The sequence below is a fragment of the Tachysurus fulvidraco genome, chromosome 2 (genome assembly GCF_022655615.1).
Source record: "Tachysurus fulvidraco isolate hzauxx_2018 chromosome 2, HZAU_PFXX_2.0, whole genome shotgun sequence".
NCBI lineage: Eukaryota > Metazoa > Chordata > Actinopteri > Siluriformes > Bagridae > Tachysurus > Tachysurus fulvidraco.
In genome coordinates, this window is record NC_062519.1 from 20,777,897 (window position 1) to 20,804,328 (window position 26,432).

The window sequence follows — 26,432 nt, forward strand, 5'->3', positions numbered from 1 at the left end:
GTGTGCGTGTCTGTGAACGGGACCGTGTCTGAAACGATTAGCTTTGTAATTACTCAGGCTCGGCTGGGAATCTTGTGATCTTATAGCATCCAGCCCGACGCTGAGTGTCAAGCTGCGGCCTTTTAGTGATACACAGGCAGGCAGAACTGTAAAAAAGCTAAGAGCTGAAGAGGTTATTATCCAGCCTCTACATCTCACATTTGGAGTACTCAGTAACTTCTGTAATTATGCTCTACTTATGGACTCCACAAAACAGAAATGAATAATGCTTTCAAACTGTGGAGGATGGAGTGACAGAATAGTGAATATGTGTCACTAGAAGTGTTTAGGATGGGAGGGGAAAGCAGATGTAGAGCAGGTACGTATGGAGCTGGGAATGGGATCAAATGAATTCAGTGTTAGAGACGGATTAGAGAGTTAGAGAGAGAGAGAGAGAGAGAGAGAGAGAGAGAGAGAGAGAGAGAGAGAGAGAGAGAGAGAAAGAAAGGTCATTGATTTAATTAGATGCCTCTGATATAATACAAACACAACTAAAGTATTACAGTAAATATTCTGTCTGATCATCTTAAGCCTAATTTATAGTGAGTCTGTAAATCAAGAGCATTTACATCCAAGGCAAGTTAAAGAAATCTGACACGTCAAATAACAATGACTCCAGCAAATGATCGGTCCGACAGAATGCGTGTAAACAAATTTAATATGGCTGGTGTTGTGCTTTCCTTCTCTCACAGCTCCTGTTTGCAGTATTTTTTCCATCGGGCACATGTTTAATTAACCAAAGTCCTTCTTGTAAATTCTTAAAAGAATCTAATCTAATCTAATTAATTGGCTTTCTTTTCTCCATTAAAAATGAAGAGTCCGTGTGTGGAAACATGATATGCTTAAAAACAAACAAACAAACAAACAAATAAATAATTGCTGTCATGTGTAATGAAAGGAACACAGCAGAAGATCTAGTATTGATTCTGCTTGTCTTCCCAAGTCATGAGTTTGAACTGAACTTTCTTTATTTAAGGGGAATCGGGATAACTAGGGAGGTGCATACTTAAGAAATCATTTTAGCAAGACTCCAAAAATAAATAAATATATAAATATATCCTTTTTTTTCCTGAACAGTTTTGGCATGGCTTGCCTGCTTCGTGTCTAAAACAGTTTTCAGGAGGACATCGGCTTAATGAGCAGTGGACTTTATGTGTACTTTGTTCTGTTCAGTTTTCCTGTGGATAAGAGAAATCTGGAGCCTTATAATGACATGGCAGATGCTCTCTCTCTCTCTCTCTCTCTCTCTCTCTCTCTCTCTCTCTCTCTCTCTCTCTCTCCATGCTTTTTGCATGGTGTGAATCTGACTCATGTATTTTTGGCTTGAATGTATTCAGCATGCTGCTCTGCTCTTACCGAGTTTCCTATTCAGTTCTTAAATATCACCTCTCCAGCCGAGAGATCCTTTATTGTGGCCCGAGCAGGAGTCAGGACACGGCAGGAGACTATTTTTCCCCTGAAACATGTCTGTGTGCATCTCATCCTTGATGGAGCATTAAGTGTCTGATGGAGTTAGAATTTGTTTGCACATTGAACAAACTTCATGAGTTTTGTTCATTGCTTCCTTTTCCTTCTTTTTTTTTTTTTTAACTTGGGTGTCACATGATTACAGCATGTTTTATAAGAAGATTAATATATATATATATATAAAGATATAAATCTGAATTCATTACTTGATAGACAGCCGTTTCAGTTCCCTGCTTAATTACCAAGTTAAATACGTGGCTTAAAGCAAAGAAATGACCAAGCTGTGTTTTAACAGCGCAGTTAATGACCAGTGATTGACAATCTCAGTGCTGTACTGTACATGCTTCTTTCTCTTTCAGGTGTAAGGAAACATGTGGTTTCTAAATCACGGCCTGGTCTTTTTCTCCTTCATCCAGAACTCTCTCCTCTGCCTTTCTTTAATTGTCACTGCAGCGAGCACAGATGCTCCAAAGAAGAATCCGTTCTCATGGAAAACAGGTATGACTTAATTTTTTTTTTCTTTCTGCCTCAATTTTTACATTTCACCTTTGGTGCATTTGGGTGTAATACTGCTTAATTAAGCACATGAACTTACAGATCAGACAAGGAAAGAGATTAAAACCATCACAATCCCAATGTCTTCCCTTCACCAATGTTGAAAATGCAAATAAAAGAAATTAGGGGAAAAAAATAATTAACCGTTGTTAGAGTTTCACTGGAGTCCGTCTTGAGTTTCGAGTCAGGAAGCAGGACTCGGTTCCAGACTAACCAGTAAAAACAACCAGTCTGTTGAATGTGGAACTTTTATTCTGCTTGTATTTTCTAGCCTCTTGCATGTGCAAGTAATTAAATAAGATGGAGGGAATTGTAATGATAAAAAATGGAAATATGTAATGTGTCTCAAAGACACTCGATAGACGAGACCTCGAGTGTTTGAGGACGTTCGTTAAAGTTAATAAATAAGTACATTAAAGCAAATAAGCACAAAAACATCTTTAGCCATCACAACTCCAGGATAAGGGTGAATCTTTGGCTGTTGTAGAATTACACTAATCATGTCAGTCCCAGGGCACGGTGGCTTAGTGGTTAGCATGTTTGCCTCACACCTCCAGGGTTGGGGGTTCGATTCCCGCCTCCGCCTTGTGTGTGTGGAGTTTGCATGTTCTCCCCGTGCCTCGGGGGTTTCCTCCGGGTACTCCGGTTTCCTCCCCCGGTCCAAAGACATGCATGTAGGTTGATTGGCATCTCTGGAAAATTGTGTGAGTGTGTGAGTGAATGAGAGTGTGTGTGCCCTGTGATGGGTTGGCACTCCGCCCAGGGTGTATCCTGCCTCGATGCCCGATGATGCCTCGATGCATGGGACGCCTGTGCCTGATGAGGCACAGGCTCCACGTGACCCGAGAAGTTCGGATAAGCGGTAGAAAATGAAGTAATGAATGAATGTCAGTCCCCCTGTGTGTAATGTGAGAATAGTGTCCACACCCTACAGCCCAGCCGGAGCTCCACTGACCATGCTACAGAGCTGTGCATTACATTTTAATGATTCTATTCCTCATGTTTAGACCATTGACCATGTTTATTTCAACATGTTTAGATAATTTAGAATGATTCATGTAAAAAAAAAAAAAAAACAAGACAAAAAAAAAATATACTGACTGACACAAATTAAACATGATCAGCTTCAGGGTCCTCATTATAATCCTGAGCTCCAGTTACTGTGTTGTTTCTGTGCTTGATCTTTTCATGTCCATAAAGAAGGAAACAGAGTCGAAGGATAAACAGAAATCAGAATAAACAGTTGCACAGAGAATAATAAGCGATGATTTGCACTGCAATCATCTCCACTAATAACACGTCTTTTGAAACTGGTCCAAAGAAACAAAAGTAGAACTCAATTTTAGAAAAAGAAGGGTTTCATTTATCCCAATTACACTGTAGTCACACTAAAGCATGGTGGTGTGTGCATCGTGCTGTAGAGCTGATTAACTAGACAGGATACTGAGACTACATATCACTGAAGGAAGCATTTGGAGTAATGAACCAGGAGAATTTATTCTAATGAGCCAAGAAACCTGAGCAATGACAATGACCCCAAACATAGATCCAAAATAACATGCATTTCATGGCCTAACTTAAATCCCATTGAAAATGTATGTAAATACTTCTGGTGAATTGATGACAGTTTGCTAAGAAGAATAGGAACTATTTAGTAAGAATACTTCTTACTGTACATGTCTGAATTTGTAACAATGCCAACAATATCCATCCATTTTTCTTTAGCACTTGTACTACACAGGGTTTTGTGGACCCTGGAGCCTATCCTATGGGTCTCAGGGGGTAACACAGGAGGTACAATGGACACGGTGCCAGCCCATCACATTCACACACCCTTTCACAAACTACAGACAATTTACAGATCAGCTTTTTGGACTGGAGAGGAAACTATATTACACAGAAGAAACCCCCCAATGCAAAGGGAGAGCATGCAAGTGAGGCAGATTTGTCCCCTGCAGCAATGTTCATTATTCGTTATTCAGAACATTGTTAATGCTTAAAAATACATGCATTCTGTTTTCAAAATATTGTATATTTGGGCCTTTTTACACCTGGTCACGTCATGTGTCTTCTGTGATCAGATAGCTATCCAATGGTAAAAAGACCAGGTCTAAATGCCCTCCGAAACGTTTTGGAGACGGATATAAATCCGATGGTACAAACCCCTTCAGGAGGTGGTCTGGGACACGTTTCAGATGAAACTGGACAGGTGTAAATGAATGTGGTTGTTCAAGCCACAGCACTATACTCCTCCCAAACGGAAGTACGTTACTCGCAGGTGACTCACGAGTCGTGCATCGTGCCAGAAACAAATAAATGTAAACGCTGTTTTTTGTAGCATAAACGTCGTAACCAGTTTTTACGTCTTCTTTTTGACTGTGTTCTGAAAACCGCATACACCAAAGTGTGTTCCGTTTCAATTACCCCGGAAATGAGGTCAAATATATTAGCATTTTGGGCGGGAGTAGAAAGATCGGAACAATATCCGATTCGCCGAGACGCATTTATGTGTCCTGATGTAAATGGAACACTTTTAACAAATCAGATAGCTATCGGATCAGAGAATACACACGAAGTGACCGGGTGTAAAAAGGCCCTTATATGTGTGAAAACTTTTGAAAGCACATTACATTTGAAATAAGAGATATGTAAGCACTGGAAGTATTTAAAATATCTTTCTTATTTCACCTCTCTGCACATGGCTGGCCAATGGGAGGTTAATTGGATCAAATGACAAGGCATAAATGATAGCATGCAAATGAAAGGTTTTTTTTTCCATTTTAAGAGATCTTTCACTCTGGCAGATGTAATTAACAGGACATTGTAAATGACCTTCTCTTTAAAATAAAGGGAAACTGGAATATTGGGCAGACTCCCAATAATTACTACACATGGAAAGAAAAACACCACTTATAATTAATCCACAAGTAAAAAAACATTTTTCTTTTAGAATTTATAATAATTTGAGAGTGAAGAAAACACTGACCAATTAGAAAAGAGTAAAAATCGATTTTGAATGTATTTATCTTCAAATCCTTGGTTTGATTTGCAGCTCTGTTTATGTGGTCAGTCCCTTTTCACCGTCTGGTGCATATCCCATGAGTCTTTGTGCATGTGCATTTCATTACCATCTAATGAGACATCTCCATCGCCATGACAACTTCAACGTTGCAGTGATGGCCTGTCTCATTTGACATGAAAGATCAAGTAGAAGGACATGCTGAGAGTAAATCTGTAGTGCTTATTCTGAGCTTTACATTTCATTCCAGATCGAACTCCTTTCCCTTTTAGACCTTTTCTTACTGTACCACAACATTTTTTTATGTCATTTTCCCCCCCTGTCTTTCTGTCATTTATGGGTGACAGAGGGCATGAGATAGAATGATAGAAGAGGAGAATAAGAAAGATAGCCCCCTTAGGATAGAAAAACCTGGCAATCATAGGAGACACTGTAAAAGCTGCACATCTCACAGTGCAATTATCCCTGTCTGTATTTTGTTATCCTTTTGCGTGTCCACATCCTATAATTGTGCTCTTAATTATACCTTTAAGCATCTACCAGTGACATACTTCTAAATTCAATGGCTCACCTAATTGTAATCTTAACTTTAACATCAGTAAACAAATATCTTCATGAGGCAAAAAGACCTTTACATCTGACCACCGACAGTTGATATGAATGACATTGATTATCTCTATAAATGGCAGTTTGAAATATTAGGGAGCAAAGTGAACAGTCAGTTCTCCAAGTGGATGTGATGGAACAGGAAAAATGGAAAAGTGTAAGGATCATGGCAACAGTTTTCCCTATGATAGTGTCCTCTTGCAGCAGGATAATGTGCCCTGCTTCACTGCACATTCATTCATTCATTCATTCATTCATTCATTCATTCATTCATTCATTTTCTACCGCTTAGCCGAACTTCTCGGGTCACGGGCGTCATCGGGCATCGAGGCAGGATACACCCTGGACGGAGTGCCATCCCATCACTGGGCACACACACACACACACTCTTATTCACTCATGCAATCACACACTATGGACAATTTTGGCAGAGATGATTGGCAGAGATGCCAATCAACCTACCATGCATGTCTTTGGACCGGGGAAGGAGTATCCAGAGGAAAGCCCCAAGGCATGGGGAGAACATGCAAACTCCACAAGCACAAGGCGGAGGCGGGAATCGAACCCCAAACCCTGGACGTGTGAGGCAAACGTGCTAACCACTAAGCCACCGTGCCCCCCTCACTGCACATATTGCTCAGGAATGATTCAAGGATCCTGAGTTCACTGTGTTAACCTGGCCTCCAAATTCTTCAGATCATAATCTGATCTGCATCTGTGGGATGTGCTGGATACACAAGTCTGATCCATGGAGGTCTCCTTTTGCAACTTACAGGACTTAAATAATCTGTCTTGATGCCAGATACCACAGCACACCTTCTGAGGTCTTCAACAAGACAGACCTGCTTTGGTGGCACAAGGGGGACCTACACCATATAGAGGTCAGATAATCTGAATCAATGCAATCCATCAACAACAGAAATGACAACAATCAGCAAATTGTGATGAAATTCTTATAGTAGCTTAGTGGTATGTTTGTCTCATACATCTGGGGTTCAGTTCCTGCCTCCACCCTGTGTACTGTATGTGTGTGGACTTTTATGTTCTCCATGTGCTTTGGGGGTTTCCTATGGGTACTCCAGCTTCCTCCCTCATAAAAATACACAAGCTGTAAGCTGATTGGCAAGTGTACAGTAAACTGTCCACAGTGTGTGTGATTGTGTACTGAGATGGGTTGGCACCGTGTCCAAGGTTAGGGTTAGGGTTAGGCTAACCCTAACCCAAAACCTAACCCTAACCCTTGTCTCATGCTCACACAACCCTGTGTAGGATAAGTGCTACAGAAAATAGAAGGATGAGTCGGTTCTTAGAAAATATATTTGATTCTATAAAAAGACAGCGATTGTGTAAATGATTAAATAGAATTGTGAGATGATTTGTCTGTAACTCTGATGCTTAATGTCATCCTTAGCCTATGTCATCATCATTTAAGGATTGATGGCAGTCCTACATCAAATTTTCCTACATTTTAACCTTCATTTTTGAAATATTTAATGGCCATAGAGTGCAGGTTCATCTTAAATAAGTGCTGTCTATTACTGCCTGGTTCTGTTTTGCAGAAGATCTCAGACCTGAAATGAGATTGAGATTGAAATATGCTGCATCACATCAAATCTGTCACCTTTAAGATCTATTCTGTTACACACACGTTTTAGCTAATCACACTCCAATAATCAGAGCCAACATTACTGTTGATGTGTTCAATCAAATGAATCGCTGCCAGGATTTGCAGAGTCTGGTAACCACGAAATCTGTGTATAATTGGCAGATAATGTGTACTGCACATATAAAAATCAGCATTTACTGCATTATAAATGAACAACATGAATATTTATATAGGTAAATATTTCCTAAATTGACAAATCAACTAGAATTGATATTGATATTAATAATTGTATTTAATAAGCTTTTTATTTCTAAACTGATTTGACTAATTTCTTTTGTATAGCTCTTATAACAATGGACATTGTCACAAAACAGTTTTATAGAAATATATAAATTTGTAGTATTTAAATTGATCTCTAATCAGCAAGCCAGAGGTGACAATGCAGAGGAAAATCTCCCTGAGATGAGAGAAACATTGAGAGGAACCACTCATCCTCATCTGGGTGACACCTGAGAGTGGGATTATAAATCATTTTCCTTCCATAACTGTGTGCTAGATGGGTAAAAATTGCAATTGTAAATCAAGGGTCTTGAGTTTTGAAGACAGTTAAGAGCAAACACAACAATACCCTTTTCGCCACCTTCTCTGGGCCAGCATCCTTTAACCTGGCCTTTATAGGGGGACTTTCCTCTAATGGTGGATGTGAGAATGCTTAGTTGCATTTGAGTTGACACACACACACACACACACACACACACACACACACACACACACACACACACACACACACACAAAGAAAAAGAAAAACGAAGAAGAAGATTTATGACATAAAACATTCCAAAACTTAATATTTGAATTAAACAAACCATATTAAATTATACAATGTAGTGCTGTTGGTTAGTAGCCTTATTTATTCTGAGATTTAATCACACAGAATTTATGATAAATTCATTATTTTATAAAATGTCATAAAACCATTTCAGGGTCCCCAGTTTGAGAACCACTGGCCTAGACTACTTGTTCTGAGCAGGTTTTGTCAGTGAACCGGGGCCCCCTGGGACCATCTCAGGACCCCCAATTTGAGAACCACTGACCTAGACTACTTGTTCTGAGCAAGTGTTGACTAAGTTACAGACACTCATAACAAACTCATGCTGATGATCTGGGAAATGTCTCTAGCAGCAGTCACAATGTCATTGTTTGTGTCAAACAAGTTGTGAATTTGTTGTAACATTTTCTCTGTGGGTGAATGAGGATGATGCTGAACAATTCCAGGATCTACTTTTTTTTCATTGGCTTATTAAATATATGATAAATAGTCAAAAAGTTTTTCTTCGTGACAAATACAATGTGTGGCGGGAGAATGTGAAAACGGGGCAAGTCGTGGCCTAATGGTTAGAGAGTCTGACTCGTAATCCTAAGGTTGTGGGTTCGAGTCTCGGACTGGCCACTTTGTCTCGGATTGTGCCCTTGAGCAAGGCATTAAACCCCCAAACTGCTCCCCGGGCACCGCAGCATAAATGGCTGCCCACTGTTCCTAGTGTGTGTTCACGGTGTGTGTGTGTGTGTGTGTGTGTGTTCACTGTTGTGTGTGTGCACTTTGGATGGGTCAAATGCAGAGAACAAATTCTGAGTCTGGGTCGCCGTATGTCACGTCACGTCAAAAGACCACAATGAGGGACTGTCACACTCAATGCGTTAAAAAGGAAATTCATTTTAGTTAGAATGTAGTCTTCGAGTTATCAACTGTTATGAAGTAAACAAAACGTCTGACAGTTACCGCATTACTGCATCACTATTGCGCTTCTAAACCAAAATGAAATCATCTTTTGCTTCCTTAAAGACTTTATTTGGCACTGCATTGCTTTTGGCTTTACTGTTACTGTTATTCAGTATATCCAGGACACTGATCCAGTACAGTGGTTGTGGTCTCCTGTTTCTGCCCACCTGAAGTTGTGATGCTTTTCTGCTGACTAAAGATTGATTGTGACTTACTATCCTTCCTGTCTTCCCATTTTCCTCTTCCTGACAGTTTCTTTACTTCCTGACTTCCTTACTGGTATTTTCTTCCTTGACCTTTCTCATCAATATCTCACTGGATGTTCTTTTGCTTTACAATCTTTCTGTATACAATCTTTGGTGTGCGTGTCATTATAATAGGAAAGAAATGCACTTGTATCACCAGCCAAAATGCTATTGTTAGCTATTAGAAAATATTCAATGGAATTATTCAGTTGTTAAAGATTTTAAGGAGTTTGATAAAGAATGTCTGCAGGAGACGTTGGAATTAAGAAGTGTTTAAAAAAAAAACAGTGAGCTGTAAGAATGTAAAAAAGATGAATCGGTTTTGAACAGCACATATACATGAAAATGACTCGACTGGAGATCAGTTCTTGTTCCAATAAAGGTGAAGATAGAAAGTTTTCCTTCACCGTATTTCCATTCTTTTTCTCTCGTGTTTTCTGTAATATCAAGCACTACTGTATATAAACCTTACACATCTGTTGTTTTTCATAGGGAAAAATGTATTCCATGTAATGCAGAAATAATTATCATCTCTAACTGAATATTGTTCTAGTTTTGTAATATATTATTTAGTCCACATTCTGCAGTTCAGCACTCTTAAGTGTGTATCACCTTTTAACACGAGTGAAACCGCTCGGCAGAAAGCACACTGCAAGTCATTTTCTGTTGCAAATAGCAGTGAAGATGTATCTTCTTTTATAAATATAATAATATATTACAAACAAATACATATTTATACTATTATTAGTATCATTATTTTCTGATTTTTTTCTGATATTGTTTTCTGATACTTTTCTGTTCATGTACTGTGAGATGAAGCAGACAGAGCTGACTTCCCCAAGACCGACCCCTGAGGTTGCTGAATATTACACATAGGCAAATATTGGGTTGTAATAATACACAGGCATATAAAAGCATGGAAATATCATAATTATCTATACAAGCTGTTACAACACACAGAGAGAACTTTATTAGAAGCAGTTTACTGATATTGGGTAGAGCCTCCCTTTGCTTTAACAGGAATCTTAAGAAACATCTTATGAGGGCAATAACGGGCCTGGTCTATGCTGGCATGATTGCAGAAGGAATTCATGTCTAATAATGGCCAAAAATCTAGTGTTGCTCAGCTGTTTGTCTTTGTGAAAAGGGAATTCACCCAAGATCATTCTAGCTAAGCTTGCCATAGCCAGAGAGTTGGTCATGCTTCAGTTATGTACATATACATCCAACAAACTGTAGCTGAGAAGTTGCTAAAAAATGGCATTACAACGGACAAAAAGATTAATGGATATTAAAAAACATTAATAACTGTATGTTAAAACATTACATTTTCTTATCAGCTTCTTATAAACTTCAACATGAGCAGAATCACAGGTTATATGATCATATCTGTTACTCATATATACTGAGTAATCTACTCAAACACATACAGTAAACATTCACAGCACAGGTCACAGTCGCATTTACGACTCTAAACATGCCCTTTTTTAGTAAACCAACTGGGTGTCATTGTCCGTCCTCTCTACACCAGTGACAAGACAAAAGTACCCTCATCTTCTCTGCCAAAACCTTTGTGAGAATAAGAGCACTGTAATTCTTTCCATGACTATTACTATGTAATTATTCTGTCATCTGTCCTATTGTTACAACTGACAAGAGCTGACATCCTATTCCTCACATAGATCTCAATGGGGGGGTTGGGTACAGTACAAGAGAGAAGTATTTAAAGATCTCAGTCACATAAAAAGACCTATTGTTTTTGTGAAAACTATAATTTGTTTTGTTGCGTTTCTACGTGATGATGAGGGTTCTCATCTGACTCTCTTTTTAATAATGTCATTTACATCCCCTATGTACATAGAAACCAAGAGAGGCTATTATTCAAATAGTGAGATCTCGAAAGATGCTCATTATTAGAAAAGCAGCTTTCCTATGCTTTAATTAAGATCTGTAGACTTGATTAAAACAAAGACATTAACCTGAAGTTAATTACATCTTCACTTTAAAGCGTTATTAAAAGGGTTTTTTTAATGAAAAAAAATTAGAATGTAAAAAATCTGAACTCACTTTTCAGATAAAATGAGCCACATGTGTAATGTAATTCTGCCTGAATATCACACCCATATGTGGTTCTTTCCAAAACTGTTGCCACAAAATGGGAAGCACACAGTTGTCTGGGATTTCTTTATATGCTGTAATCTGGGCTTGTAACTGCAAAGTGTGGCTGCTATAGCAAAGTGCCAGTGTGGCTGCAAAGTGTGGCTGCTATAGCAAAGTGCCAGTGTTATGTTGTGGTTCTGTTTGAATTTATATGTTCTATTACATATAAATTCTTTACAAACAAATACTTCCATCCCAAATGTTTTATAAAAACACAATTAATGGAAAACAGTGATTATGAACGTGTAGGAACAGTTTACAATACAGTTCAACTTATGTTTTGGTGTGAGTAATAATTCGAATTGCAATGATTTATTTGTAGTCAATGTACAAAACAGTTTAAGCTCAACATCGCTGATAAAAGCATGCTTATCAACCCCTGTCTGTTCTGTTAAGTTGTCTTTGTTCAAATTTTGTCACAAAAAAGGTCTGTCATTTATTGACAGGGTTATGAGATGACTGAGGAGGCAAGCTCAGATTTTTAATGTATAAAATGCAAAACAGAAACTAAACCTGTGAGCCGATGACACGCTAACACATCAGCAACATCATATTTAATAAAAAACAAAGTGACTTTCATATTCTATTCAATTCAATTCAATTTATTTGTATAGCACTTTTAACAATTTCCCATTGTCTCAAAGCAGCTTTACAGAAGTATGGAAACAGAATAGAGAGAAAAGGAAATACGTATAATATAAGTGAAAAAGAAGAAGAACAATAAATAAGTGAATATATACAATCGAAGTTTTAAAATTAATTTAAAAAGTAAAATACTATATATCTATCCATATCCCTAATAAGCAAGCCAGAGGCGATGGCGGCAAGGAAAATCTCCTTAAGATGATATGAGGAAGAAACCGAGGTCTTTTACTGCTGCACATGATGCAACAGAATGACCATCCAGAGTTACTCTGTAATCAGAAAGCTTACTTCTGGCTGCCTGTGGTCCTAGTTAAAGAACTTCTGTCTTGACAGAGTTAAGCAGGAGGAAGTAATTAAGCATCCACCATCTAATGTCCTTCACACAATCTTCAGTCTTATTTAGTTGGTGACTCAGTTCTGACTGAGCTGAAACATATAGCTGCGTGTCATCAGCATAACAGTGGAAGGCAATTCCATAATTACGAATAATTGCACCAAGGGGTAGCATATATAGGGAGAAAAGCAATGGGCCTAAAACAGAACCTTGCAGAAAATCAAACATTACCTTAGTTTGTTTAGAGTGGTCACCATTTAGGTCTACGAACTGATATCGATCTGTCAAATAAGACCTGATCCATGAGAGAGCTGTCCCTTTAACACCAGCAACATGTTCTAGCCTATCAAGTAGAATAACATGGTATCAAAAGATGTACTAAGATCAAGCAAAACCAGCAAAGAGACACAACCCTGATCAGAGGCCAGTAACAGGTCATTTTCCACTTTAATCAGCGCTGTAGCCTATAGCTGGACAGCTGGGTTGGGTTGAGGTCAGGTTTTTTAATCAAAGGTTTGAATACTGCTAGCTTAAAAGATTTCGGCACATAGCCAGTGCTAAAGGAAGAATTTATTATCTTTAGAATGGGTTGGATATCTACTGGTTATTACTGTTTAACGAAACATCTGGGTAAGGGATCCAGCATACAGTTTGATCATTTTGAAGAAGAAATCAATGAAAATAAGTCAGTCTCTTGAAGAGGATTAAAACGGTCTAAATACTGATCAAAAACGGAAATACTCTCTACAGGATTATCTATCAAATTGTTTAGTATAATGGTCTGAATTTTATGCCTGATGTTAACAATTTTTTCATTGATATATACATGAAGTCATTACTGCTACAAATATATGGTGTGTGCTTTTCTACAGTGTTTTTATTCATAGTTAGTTTTGCTACAATATTAAATAAAAATTTTGGATTGTTTTTGTTATCTTTGATAAAGCTAGAGAAATACACTCATCTAGCAGCACTAAAATATTTTTTTGTAGCTATGAAGGCTTTCGTTCCATTCTAATCAAAATACTGATAATTTAGTTTGATGCCATTTAAGTTCTAATTTCCTAGCAGATTGTTTTAAAGATGCCCTGCCACACGTATTTCATTACTTTTGTGGTAATGTCTGAAGTTTACCATGGACTCTAACATTTTTTTGTGGAAAAAATGCCTTGGTTACCTTGTTTCAAGCCATTCTAGTGTGGTATAGAAAGCCTGCAGGAAGACTCAGCTCGAGTTGCGCCAGTTCTCATTAATATTCAATGAGCTATGCTGCTTGGCTCCGATTGGCTAACCGCTAGGATATGAGAGCATGACTATTCATTCACCCAGCGCAATAAGTAGCCTAGGCTAGACAAACTTTGTTTACAATCACCTTGATTTGTGGCAGAATGGCTTCTTCAGGTATATTGACGTTCAGCCATCCTTGCTGTATAGGAAACTCACTGAGCTACACGAATTCTGTGGGCGCGGTCTCAAGTGGGAGAGCTCATGAATAGTAATGAGCTTGATCAATTCCACGTCACACTGAGCAGCTTTTCTAATTGACCTGATTTCTCCGCTTATTTCTTTTCAGTGGCTAGAGCTGACAGGTAGCAGTTCATTTTCACATTCCCGACACAACACAAACACATATGGACCTAACACATATCAAAAAATACAAGTAAAAATGGTTTTGTGTGGAAGGGGACCTTTAAAGTTTGTACCAACCTCTTCAAGGAGGTCTCGGTACGCCTGTTTGGTCCGCTTTTGGTGCGCACCAGAGTTCGATAGCTGCATTCTCACCTGCCCAAACGAATCGCACCAAATGAGCAATCGAACTCTGGTACGATTCAACAGAACTAAACAAGGCAGGTATGAAAGCACCCTTAATATTGTGAACCCTGAGTGATGACTCACTGTAGCTAGCAGATGGTGGGATTAGCCTGCTTGTCTGCTCAATGGCCCTGGCTCTGGTTTGTCACCGATTAACTAGGCCTGGTCTTAAACTATGTGCTATGCTGCAAGAAATGAGAGCAGCACTTTCCCGTGTCGGATGGACACCGTCCCGTCCTAACAGGCCGCCTTGCCCTAAAAAGTGTTCCAATTATCTATGAAGCCCACATTGTTTTTGGAGCACCACCTGGACATCCAGCAGTTCAGCGACCATAACCCGCTGTAAGCTACATCAAAACGCTACATTAGGATGGGGCCAGAGCATTCTACAGCATTGTACATCGCCTTCACTAATTTACACACCTCTACAATATTACTCTTAGTAATCTCTGACTGACAAAGGCCTATATAATTATCTCCTATGTGGAAAACTACCTTCGAGTACCTATGCTTGCCTAAGACAGTAAGATTACCTACTATTGTCCGGTGCCCTGGCTCCCGGAATGCACCTAACCAGTGCTGCTGGATCCCCTAAAGGCTGAGCTAATTTGACATGCCTTAAGATGGAGTCTCCTGTAAGCAGAGCTCTTTCAGGTTTCTCAGTGGGTGTTTCACTAAAGAGAGCAAACCTCATTCGTCCAAATATCCAATCAGCCAATTGTAAGCAGCACAATGCATGCAACCATGCAGACACTGGTAAAGACCAGTCTGATCTTTGTATTTCAGATTCTGCTGATATCCTGGGATTTTCACATACAGCAAGATGATGGTGGTGGAAGTGATGAAAGTGATGTAACAGAGTGAGGAATGGTTTCTTGGTATAAACTGGGCCCATTAACAATCAAGAACTGCCACAGCCAATGAGTTTTGTTGTTGTAAACCACATCCAGGATGTTAGTGCCATGTGTCACAAAACACCTCAAACAGGTTCCATAATCATGACAATGAGCTCAGTGTACTTCCTCAGGTGGCCACCCCAGATCTGAATCCAATAGGTCATCTTTGGGATGTGGTATAATGGGAAACTCAGAGCATGAATATGACATTAACAAATCTGCAGCAATTATATTTTGTCAACATGGAGCTGACTTTCACAGGAATATTGCTAACACTTTGTCATTCCATTTCATTGTTAGAAACAGGTGACTCTGTGTAAACAGATGTCCAGACTAAAATGCATGGATAGATAACAGACATGGTTTAAAAAAAAATATAACAAAATCAATTAACACAGTAAAATTCTACTAAAATCTGAGCAACTAATATACAAAACAAGATAAAAACAAAAACTAAAAACTAAAAAACATAACACAAAGAAAACCAGGTAAAGAACGATTAGGATAAAAGCACACACAAAACAATTGGTATGGGTAAACATGCATGAGCACAAAACATAAACAAAGACTCCTGGCACAGAATATATACAAACCCCTGTTGTAATGCCCCCTGGTGTTCCAGCAGGGAATTGTCCAAGCCACCATGACAGTCACGAGGAACTAGCAGTACCCGGAGGAATTATGGTTTTCATAATAAAGTGACTGGTAAAACAATTAATTAATGGTTCTTCTAAATATGCATTTAACCTGACCATAGCTGCTAATCCCTTCTGCTTGGCGATTTTAATCTCCTCTCTGACAAGCTTCAGTCTTCTTAACTCCTGATTCTTCTGGCCTCTTTCTCCCTGATGTTCAACAACCGCCTCCCCACACACAAGGGAGGAAATGTCCTAGACCTGTTTTTCACCCGTCCTTCCCCAGCTACAGACATGACATCTACCTCACATCACATATCTGACCATCACCTGGTATCCATCACTATCACTCTCCAAATGCTACCTAAAACCAACTTTCAGCATCTTTCTGTTACCATGGGGAAGATTTCTGTTCTCTGTTCACTAAACCCAAGAAGACTTCTTGTTCTGCTCCCTGGCTATCAGATGTGTTGCAAAGCAATTGAAGAGAACTAATATCATCAGAGAGGAAGTGAAAGAAATCACAACTCGAACCAGATCTTGCCTCTTACCCTATATTACCCGCTGCTAAATCAGCCAAGCTTCATCTATCTACTGTTCAACAGGGATCAGTACTTGGTCCTCTCCTTTTCTTCCTGTATACTGTACTAACTCTCTTAGAGAAGTTATTTCATCGCATGGGTTCTCTTACCACTGCTATGCCGATGACACCCAATTTATATTCTCTTTCCCTCCCTCAGATAAAATGGCTGTCAGCATGGCTGGCAGACAAATCATTGTTGATGATGGCTCACCATTTGAAACTCAATCCCATCAAAACTGAACTGATAATCATCCCAGGTGATTCACCCCCATGTCTGGAACTTGCAAATCTCTGCACATGATCTGATCTCCCCTTCAGTCATGGCTTGCAACATTGGGGTAACCATGGACAATCAACTGTCCTTTGCCTCACATGTTGCTAATGTAACACACTCACATTGGTTTCCTCTCTACAAAATCAGAAGGATTCTGCCATTTTTGTACACACAGGCTGCTCAGGTACTTGTTCAGTCTTTTGTCAATTCAAAACTGGACTACTGCAACTCATTGCTGGCAGGTCTACCTATGAATGCAATTCATCCTCTGCAAATGATCCAAAATGCAGCTGCATAACTTGTTTTCAACCTGCTTAAGTTCTCACATACCACCCCACCCTCCCTCTTGCCTCAAAGCTTTTATCAATCAAACTGCACCTCACTCCCTCAGAGCTACATCAAGAATCTTTACTGTTCTTTCACCAAGGTGGTGAAATGAACTTCCCTAGATGTCTGTAGAGCTGAGTCACTGGTGTAGCGTCTGTAGCACCCTAAATTTCAACATCTACTCCTCAATTAACCGATAAGCAACCCAGTTTTACACACACACCTGGCTCCAGAATGTCTGGAACCTACACAAAGACCAGATAACCCCATGCGGCCCTAAACGACTCATAGGGGCCCTAAACCAGAACACACACACACACACACACACACACACACACACACACACACACACACACACACACACACACACACACACACAATGAGACATTCCTTTTACTAATAAAACCCGAAGATAAGGTACTCTAAAGTTCTCATTCTTATAACCCTTTTTGTAATGTGTTCTTCTTTTAAGGCTTGCCTGACTTAAAATTATTTGCTTAATCCTTAATTTCCTGACAAGGGTGTATTTTATTCATGTGTCAGAAAACAACATTGTATTTTAAAATAAGTTATACTTTGATTAATGATCTATGTATGTAACGTACCGCTGCCTTCATACCGTCATTACCCTTCATGTTTAGTATCCAAATGACCACAAAATTATCGGTTACTCATTTTTCAAGCACTGGTGTATTTTATTTGAGCACGAAAGGCGCCATACCGTCTTAATACACCCTGGATCAAACTTTAAAGTCATCTAAAAGTTTGATAGCTAAACCATGCTGGGTGGGTGGATGGGTGGAGTTCGCGACCTTTAAATTGTCACAAACACCACTAATCCGTGGTCAGACTTCCGGAACAGCTTCAAGACGACTCCATCTTCCTTCAAAGAAGTTCCAGCAAGTTTCACTTCCAAGAACGACAACTGCTCTGATCTTCAGGAGAACTTGGAAGAACGTCTGACCCCACAATAACTGACTTTTCAGAGATTTCTCTGTTGCATCCGGACTCTTGTTCAGTAAGCCAATGCAAGTAACCGTTTCCTTTACCAACCAATTTAGATGTGTAATTTTAAGTAGGAATCTTTCATTGAATCTTAAGGTGAATTTAAGTTTCTGTGACGATTTCCCAGTTAGGGTGTGATTAATTTTGAAGTTTAAGCTTGCCATTCCTTTCCTTCCTTTCTCTAGTTTCTTCTTTCCAGTCTCTTCCTCCCTTTCTCCAATTTTAATTTCTTTTGTTTTATTTTATTTTCGTTTTCCCAATTTTCTTTTGTTTGTTTGTGTAGTTAGTTTTATGTTGTGTTTGTCTCATTCATTAAATGGCATAATTTTGAGCCACAGGTGATTTGTCTCTGAGTATCGCTCACAAATTAAGGTACCTGCAACATCAGGTCTGAACTACATGCTCTATTGAGTTAATTTAATTTAAATTACTGTATACAGTAAAAGGAAAGCAAATCTTTCATGGCCGGGAAGATACCGCCTTCATAGAATTAATAAAGGCACACGGCCTGTTCGCCGGACGAACAGACCAAATAAGCGTAATCTTAATTCCAGTACCGTTAATTTCAACTTAGGTTAAAATATTTAGAAGTCACTATAACACGTTATAGTTACTTATAAATATTTACCTTGCTTCACGAGCCAAAATTGCTACACTGGCTAGCTTCAAACGAAGGCCTACAACTTCCTGAAATACTTTAATTAACACTTTTCCCCTGTTTTATGTGTATTTTCAAAAAACCCTGAGCAAGCTTTAGTTATGTTGATGGTATCCTAAGTCTCTAACCTAGTGAACCAGTTGTAATGTACTCATTGATAGAGACTTGAAAACGTTTTATACTGTGTGATGCATGTACAAAGTAACAGCACAACTTATAAGAAAATACCAAAAATTGAAGAAAAAGTGCCCACATTATCCATTAGTACATAGAGAATAGAACGGTAGAAAGGCTCGGTTCTGAGTAAGTACAGTTTTGTAGTTTTATTGTGAAGAGAAAGGTTTACAATAGCTCACTTGGAGTGAGAAAGTGCATGCAGTGCATTAAATTGCTGTGCACCAGAAAATGGGTTCTGGGATGCAGAGGTGATATTTAGAAAGTGAATAGAAACCATGGTGAGTAAAGGGCAGCACAGCAAGGCAAACTGAATTCATTCTGCAAAATAACTAAGTTATGTTAATGTCATGACAAATGGTCTGATGATTTTATTATTTCTAGTATTAATAATTACCTGGATATGTACAAAGCTGGAAATGTAATTGATTTGATAAATAAGTCTGAAACACCTGATAACTTAAAATGACTATTGGGATAGTTTTTAGCTATTCACTCCTTAGACCTTTTACTGTCCATATCAGAACAATTTAGAATATAGAAAGTTTTGAAGTAGCATTTTTTAAACACACTTGTAACCTATTTTTAATTAGTGCCTCTGTATTACGAAAAACATCCAGAGACTTTTTAAACAGACCTTAGAAACAGTCCTGTACTCAATACAGTTCTTTATCACAAATGATGGCCTGGGAATGCCCCGGCATCCCCCCTGAAGAGCTGGAGGAAGTGTCTGGGGAGAGGGAAGTCTGGGCGTCCATGCTTAGACTGCTGCCCCCGTGTTTCCCGGCCCCGGATAAGAGGTAGAAGATGGATGGATGGATGGATGTTTATATACAAGTTAACAAAGCAGGTTCCATAGAATCACTACCAGTGTGTAAAATCTGGCTGTTCCCAAACAACCAATCACTGGTCACCATTGCCCACAGTAACTGTAAGGAATTCTCGTCTGTCGCCTGGAGAGGGTAACCCTCTTTTCATCTGCCGCCTGGGCAGGATAACCTAAAATTCAGCCTCTTGAACCTCTGCTCGATTTCTGTTCTCCACAAGCGCTTGGGGAAATCTCAATGAAACACACACGCGTCAGTCTTCCAAAGAGAAGTTCCAAAGTTTATTAGGAAAAGCAGGAATATATAGTCGTACAAGAAGAGGGAGGGTGTAATGGGTGTGTGTGTTGGTATGAGTGTGTGCATCTGTGTTTAGGTGACCTCTCAGTTACCCCAATGAAGTCAGATCTTATCAGGGAAGTGAACCTATACTTCCCTTACTTCCCATGGCTGGTAACATAAAGAATGTTTATGGCAGGGCCATCTGTTGTAAGACTAATTATGGTAGGGACAAGAGTGTGTGTGTGTGTGTGTGTGTGTGTGTGTGTGTGTGTGTGTGTGTGTGTGTGTGAGAGAGAGAGAGAGAGAGAGAGAGAGAGAGAGAGAGAGAGAGAGAGAGAGAGAAAGAACAATGTGCTCTATACAAAAAGTCTGCAACATTACCAGAAAAGAATGTTTTAAACAATTATTCTCACAGTAACCTATATTACTGATCAACATTGATTAGAATGGTTACCATTGTTTACAGGGACAAATTATTGATCAGCTTTATTCATCACCAATATTCCAATATTCCAATATTCAATATGACCAATCACTGATCATTGTTGTTCCTAATGGCCACCATTGTTCCCAATTACCTATCATTGATAACTATTATTCCCATCTATCTATTACTGATCACTATTATTCCCAGTCACCTATCACTCTTACTTCCTTTATCTATTGTACATGCTCATCTTCTTTATTTATTGTAAACTTTTTATCTACATACAATACATAGCCAAAAGTATACAGACACCTGACTATTACACAGATGTAATTCTTTGAATTACAACATCTCTGTATGCTGTAACTTTATGACTCCCCTTCACCGGAAGTAAGAGATTAAAACCCTGTACCAGCATGACAATACTCCTGTGCACAATAAAGACATGGTGTGTTATGGGTAAAGTGGAAGACCACTATTATCCTGCACAGAGCCCTGACCTTGTGAATGAACTAGAATGCTGCAAGAGTCTCAAGAATTACATGCCCAAACTCACTAATGTTGTGATGGAAATTCTTCCCAAAAGAGTGCATTTTGATATAGCAGGAAACCTTGTATCAAGCACATATGTTGAACAAGCACGGATATGTAGATATGGTGGTGTTCATGGGGAATGGAATGTAGATCCATTAAGGGTTCTTTACTTGTGAGGTAAGCATTGTTTATAGGGTTGTTGATCCACATATCATCATATAACTTTTTTAAATATATCTGCCTTTTTAAATGATACTTCCAAAAGTAATACTCTACAAGCTGCCAGTTCAGTGGGATGTGATATAAATTGAAGTGTAACTGAATGATCTAAAGATAGCACTATTTAAACCTTGTTTCTTTTTTTACTCCACTTTCTTCAACTCAATATAAAATCCAATGACCTGTTCAATTCAGATGCTTAGTATCAGGCATGCCTCTACCGTCCTCACACTAACCCCATCAAAGCTCGGTGACACTTACAGTGCTGAGTGAATGCTCCTCTTTCCCTTTCCCCGTCTCTCCATCTGTCTGCCTCCCATTACTTTGACAACAGCCTGACTGACAGAGCAGGCATGAAATATTGTGCCAATATGAGACACATTATTTATCCTCTATACTAAAACAAGGTCGAAGCCTGAATTCCATCTGTATGCTATTACCAGCCCCATAACCATAGCTATAAAGATTTCCTACATTATAGTCTAATTAATGCTCTGCAGTACATAATTCTTCCAGTGCTAATTTGTTTTATTCTGAAATCATGTTTCCTAGTACTTTTCTCTCCTACAGCAATCGCCCTTTGCTCTCGCTAATTTGACTCCATTGGTTGCTTGTTAAACTCATAATAATGTATGCTTTTAAAGTGATTATGCAACGAGCAAATATTACAAACTTAACTATTGTTCATGCAGAGAAGAGTGGAATAAGTTAGTTGATTATAAATATGCACTCCACTTTAATGAATAAGGCACTGATTAAAACCAAACCAGTAATATCAATAAGTGAGGTTGAGTGTTTTATTATTTTGCTTGTTTGTTTGTTTTTTGATTTCTTAAATAAATAAACTAAAACACTTAACAGAAAAAAAATACCTTATAGTTTCTTCATTTTGATTCTTATTATGTTTTACTTATGGCCCACTAAACCTACAATACCATGTACATTTTCTTAGATTTTATTGACATCAGGTTTAAAGGTCTTCTATGAACATAAAATCATTCCTTGATTTATTTAGATGATTAACCTCCTACGACCTGGTGTCCACATACGTGGACATCACTGCATCTAAAATGCAAGGACAAACAAAAGCTCGGGTCTTAGGAGGTTAAAGTTACAGGCTTCTTATAACAGGTACACATACTGTATGCAGTACATTCTGTAAGAAATCCTCTTCATCTTCACACTAATAAATTGTACCACATAAAATAAAATAAATAATACCACATAAACAAAATAAATAAAACCACATGGCTTGAAAATTCATGTTACTATTTTTTGGAACTGTAAAAATGTGCACTATACGCACCACGCAAAGTATCATCACTCTGTGTGTACCAAGCCTTGTTTTGCCTATTGCATATTGTATTTCTTCAGTTTATGACCATTGCTAATGTTTATTGGATTACGCTCTGTTTGCCTTGCCCTCACCTGGACCTTTACCTTGCTGACTGCTTATATGTATTTTTTTGACCTTCCTGTCTGTATTTCCCGTCTACGACTCTGCTTTTCGATTTGGATCTGTTTGCCTGCTTTGTTAATAAAGCTGTTTATCATTCTGCATTCCTGTACTCCGTCATTACAGGATACTGTAATTTAGCCCCCATGGATCCAGTGGACGTAATGCAATTACAAGCCCTGGTGGATCAACATGCATGAGCACAATGATGTTTATCGCTGCCACATAGGACACAGATAAACAGCCCTATGCTACAATATATTTCACCAGCAATTCGACTAGACAACCTCGTCCATAACCAGCCATCCAGCTTGCGACTTACACACGAGCTTCCTGCTGAAGAAACACTGGAGCCCATGCAAGTATCCCATCCAGGTATCCACTGAAGAGCGCCAATGGCACCGCTGCCATCATTTCTGTTTTAGTGCAGCCAAGCTGGACACATATGCTCCCACTGACCAGAAAAAGCTATTCCACACTCACACAGCTTCCTCACTCACCAAACCCCTCCTATTACCTTGCAACTAGGACTTTATCATACCGAGAAAGGGGTCCTGTTTATCACATCCTCCCCAGTTAACCAAATCATTCTGGGATTCCAGTGGCTCTGAGATCATTATCCACAGATTTCATGGTCAACCATGGAACTCTTAAGTTGATCTCCACATTGTTTTAACCGGTGTCTGAATCTCCCTATAAAGCTTCCATGTTATACTAACACCACTGATAGCCCCAACAAGAGTCAAAACATTGTATACCCAGGGAATATCAGCATCTGAGGAAGGTGCTACCCTCTAGAACTATATTACAGAGGCATTCGGGGCAGGGCTAATTAGGCCCTCCACTTTACCAACAGCAGCAGGTTTCTTCTTTTTTGAAAAGGATGACAGATTAAGGCCATGCATCGACTACCGTCAGATACTCCTATCCATTAACCTTAGTACCTCCAGCCCTAGAAAAATTCAGAGAAACATGAATCTTCACTAAATTGGATTTAAGGAGCGCTTATAATTTGGTCCAAATCCGGGAGGGTGATGAATGGAAGACTGAAAAAAAATTAATGGAGATTAATTCACAACTATAGCTCAATGGCTGCACCTCTCACATCTCTCTTATGTGGCACACCCTGCAATTTACAGTGGTCAGATGCAGTGCAGAAACCTCAAGGACCAGTTTACCTCAGCCCCTATTCTACGACATCCTGATCCTAACCTGTCATTTGTAGAAGAGGTTGATGCCTCATTTGTGGTATAGGAGCCATGCTCAACATCAATGGATCAATTTCTCCCATGGGCAGAATATGCCCAGAATACCCTTATCCCACTTGCCTGACTCCTTTTAAATTTATCCTTGGATACCAGCAACCAATGTTCTCCTGGTCAGGTGAACCATCGGATGTCCCAGCGGTCAATGAATGATTCCAACTCATGTGAGACTGCAAAGGGCAATTAATAACCAGTGCATTCAGGCAAACCATAGAAGGCACCCTCATCTCCAGTATCAACCTGTACAGCAAGTCTGGTTATCCACCAAGAATCTACGGCTGAAGACATCATGTCGCAAGCTTAACCCCCAGTTACATAGGCCCATTTAAAATATTAAGACAAATTAACCTGGTAACTTATCAACTACAATTGCCTGCGAGCTACCATATTACACCCTCCACAAACCTGCCCAAATCAGAAATTCCAACAACAACCACTCATCACCACCACCACCTCCCATAGAGGTAGATAGAGCTTAGGCCTACTTGGTCAATTCTATCCTTGATTCCAGGAGATTCAGGGGCCATCTACAGTATGTGGTTGAATGGGAGGGATATGGCCCTGAAGAACAATCATGGGTTAATTCCAAAAATATATGTCTCCTACTCCTTCTTCTTCTCTAACTGCTGAATTTCACTGGAATCACCCAGACAAACCAGCACCAAGACCCCGTGGACGGAGCTGGAGTCGACAAATTGTTTTATGTCTGAGGACTGGGGTGGCAGTTTTGATCTACATGTAAAAAACACTCTCAGACTCAGAGGAGCTGGTAAAAGCAAAGAAGTAAAGAAAGAATTTTATTTTGCTGCAGCAAAAGGTGTCTTCCGTACAGTGTAGAGTACCAAGTCCACACAGTAAAGAGGCAAATTCCAGTGTTTCAGCTCTCCCTTTTATTCCCCTTTTCATGTCTCTCGATACTGGGCTTCCCCTCAATATTTCTTAGGGCAATCCCGTGCCCAGCGATTTTAACATCTATTAATATCCTTTCTGAAATTCAGGTCTACCCCGTCCTCTACCTTTTTTTCATGGCCATGGCCCCTCCATTTGGTAGAATCTCCTTGGGCCTTAGTTTTTCTGCATGGATGGCATGCTGTTCAATCAGATATACTGTATTTTCCCAGTGTTCCAGGTAATGCAAGTGTGCTTGAACATTCTTGCAATGTCCTCTCTTAATCCATTTATGAAACTAGTTCAAAGATGTGCCTCATATAATTTAAGGCCAGCTGTTGCATCCATATTATTAGGGCATTCAGATACAGAACCAGGTCCATAATTAGTTATCATAAATTAAATAGTAGGATGTTTACAGCTTGTAGATCTTCCACCAGTTGACAGTGGATAATGTTTTTTTCTGATAATTGTGGACCCCAAATCTATTAGAACTAAGACAGGGTAGGTAGTATTACCATGGAGAATTAATTCAGGCAATTTTAAACTTTGAGCATGTTCACAGGGGCTCACCTTGGGAACGCGGAGTTCAAACTTCTCTGGACACGAAGCACACCTGTGACCTTGGACGGTTGCGGTTGTCCATTGAGGACCGACAATGAGATATTTAAGTGTAGGGGCCAATTAGGTTGTCCAAACAAATAACCAGTGTTATGTACTGTGCAATTGTGGTGCCTTTGTCTCTGCAGGAGAGTTCAGCCTGTAATGTTTGATTTATTTAAAGAACTATCTCTCTCTCAGGTGCATGGTGGTGCAGCTGATAAAGTATTTAGTATAAAGCATGAAGAGAATGAACAAATGAATAGCCATCACAACACTGTAATGACATTTTGTAAAGATTCATGATATCTAATCATAAATATACCATAAATATACAATATAATAATATAAAGCCACAGAGACAGGTGTCAGCTCAGAAATTGTTATTACAGAATCTTATGTCAGTAAAAACACACACAGGGTGTTTGACTTGAAAACTGATATGAATATGTTTATGAGTTATATAAGTTGTTTTATATAGAGAGAGCTAAAGTTGATGTCATATAGATAGATAGATAGATAGATAGATAGATAGATAGATAGATAGATAGATAGATAGATAGATAGATAGATAGATAGATAGATAGATCATCGTGAAAAAGTGCAGATATGTTTGGACATACAGGAGTACAGTGAATAAATATAAAGGCTATAACAGTGCAGAGATGTGTGGACATCATTTAAAAATTGCAAAATTACAGAAATGGTTCTAAGGCTATGGCATTGAAGAGGAATGTGCAGTGAAAGGTTACAAGATTACAATATTATGGCATTTAAGGAGTTAGCAAGCTGAATAAACAGTCTACTATATATACACACACACATGTTATATACACCTAGATGAATGTGAAATGTTGGGCAGAATGTACAGTAATGATATAAAGATACATATAGATAAAAAATAGTGCAGATGTAATGTGAAGTAAAAAAGATAAACTATGTAATATGTACATGTATTGTACAGAGGTTATATACAGTGGTTTGTTTTGTGTTTGTTTTGTAGTGGTCACTGAGCTTAGTGATCAGTACAGTGGGGAGGACTGTATTGAACACAAAGCTAAAGTCAATGAACAGCATTCTGAAGTGAGGTGTTGCTTTTATCCAGGTGGGTGAGAGC

At 39.0% G+C, this 26,432-nt stretch overlaps 1 protein-coding gene across 5 annotated transcripts in view; it reads left to right on the forward strand.

The window, feature by feature from the left end:
• Positions 1-26,432, forward strand: part of thsd7bb (thrombospondin, type I, domain containing 7Bb) — a 92,263-nt gene that overhangs the window by 20,000 nt on the left and 45,831 nt on the right. For all 5 annotated transcript variants that reach the window (XM_027171511.2, XM_027171507.2, XM_027171508.2 and 2 more), the window contains exon 2: positions 1,866-2,004. In XM_027171511.2, coding sequence (XP_027027312.2) covers positions 1,878-2,004 — 127 coding nt within the window. In that variant the 5' untranslated portion in view covers positions 1,866-1,877. The remainder of the gene's footprint in view (positions 1-1,865; positions 2,005-26,432) is intronic.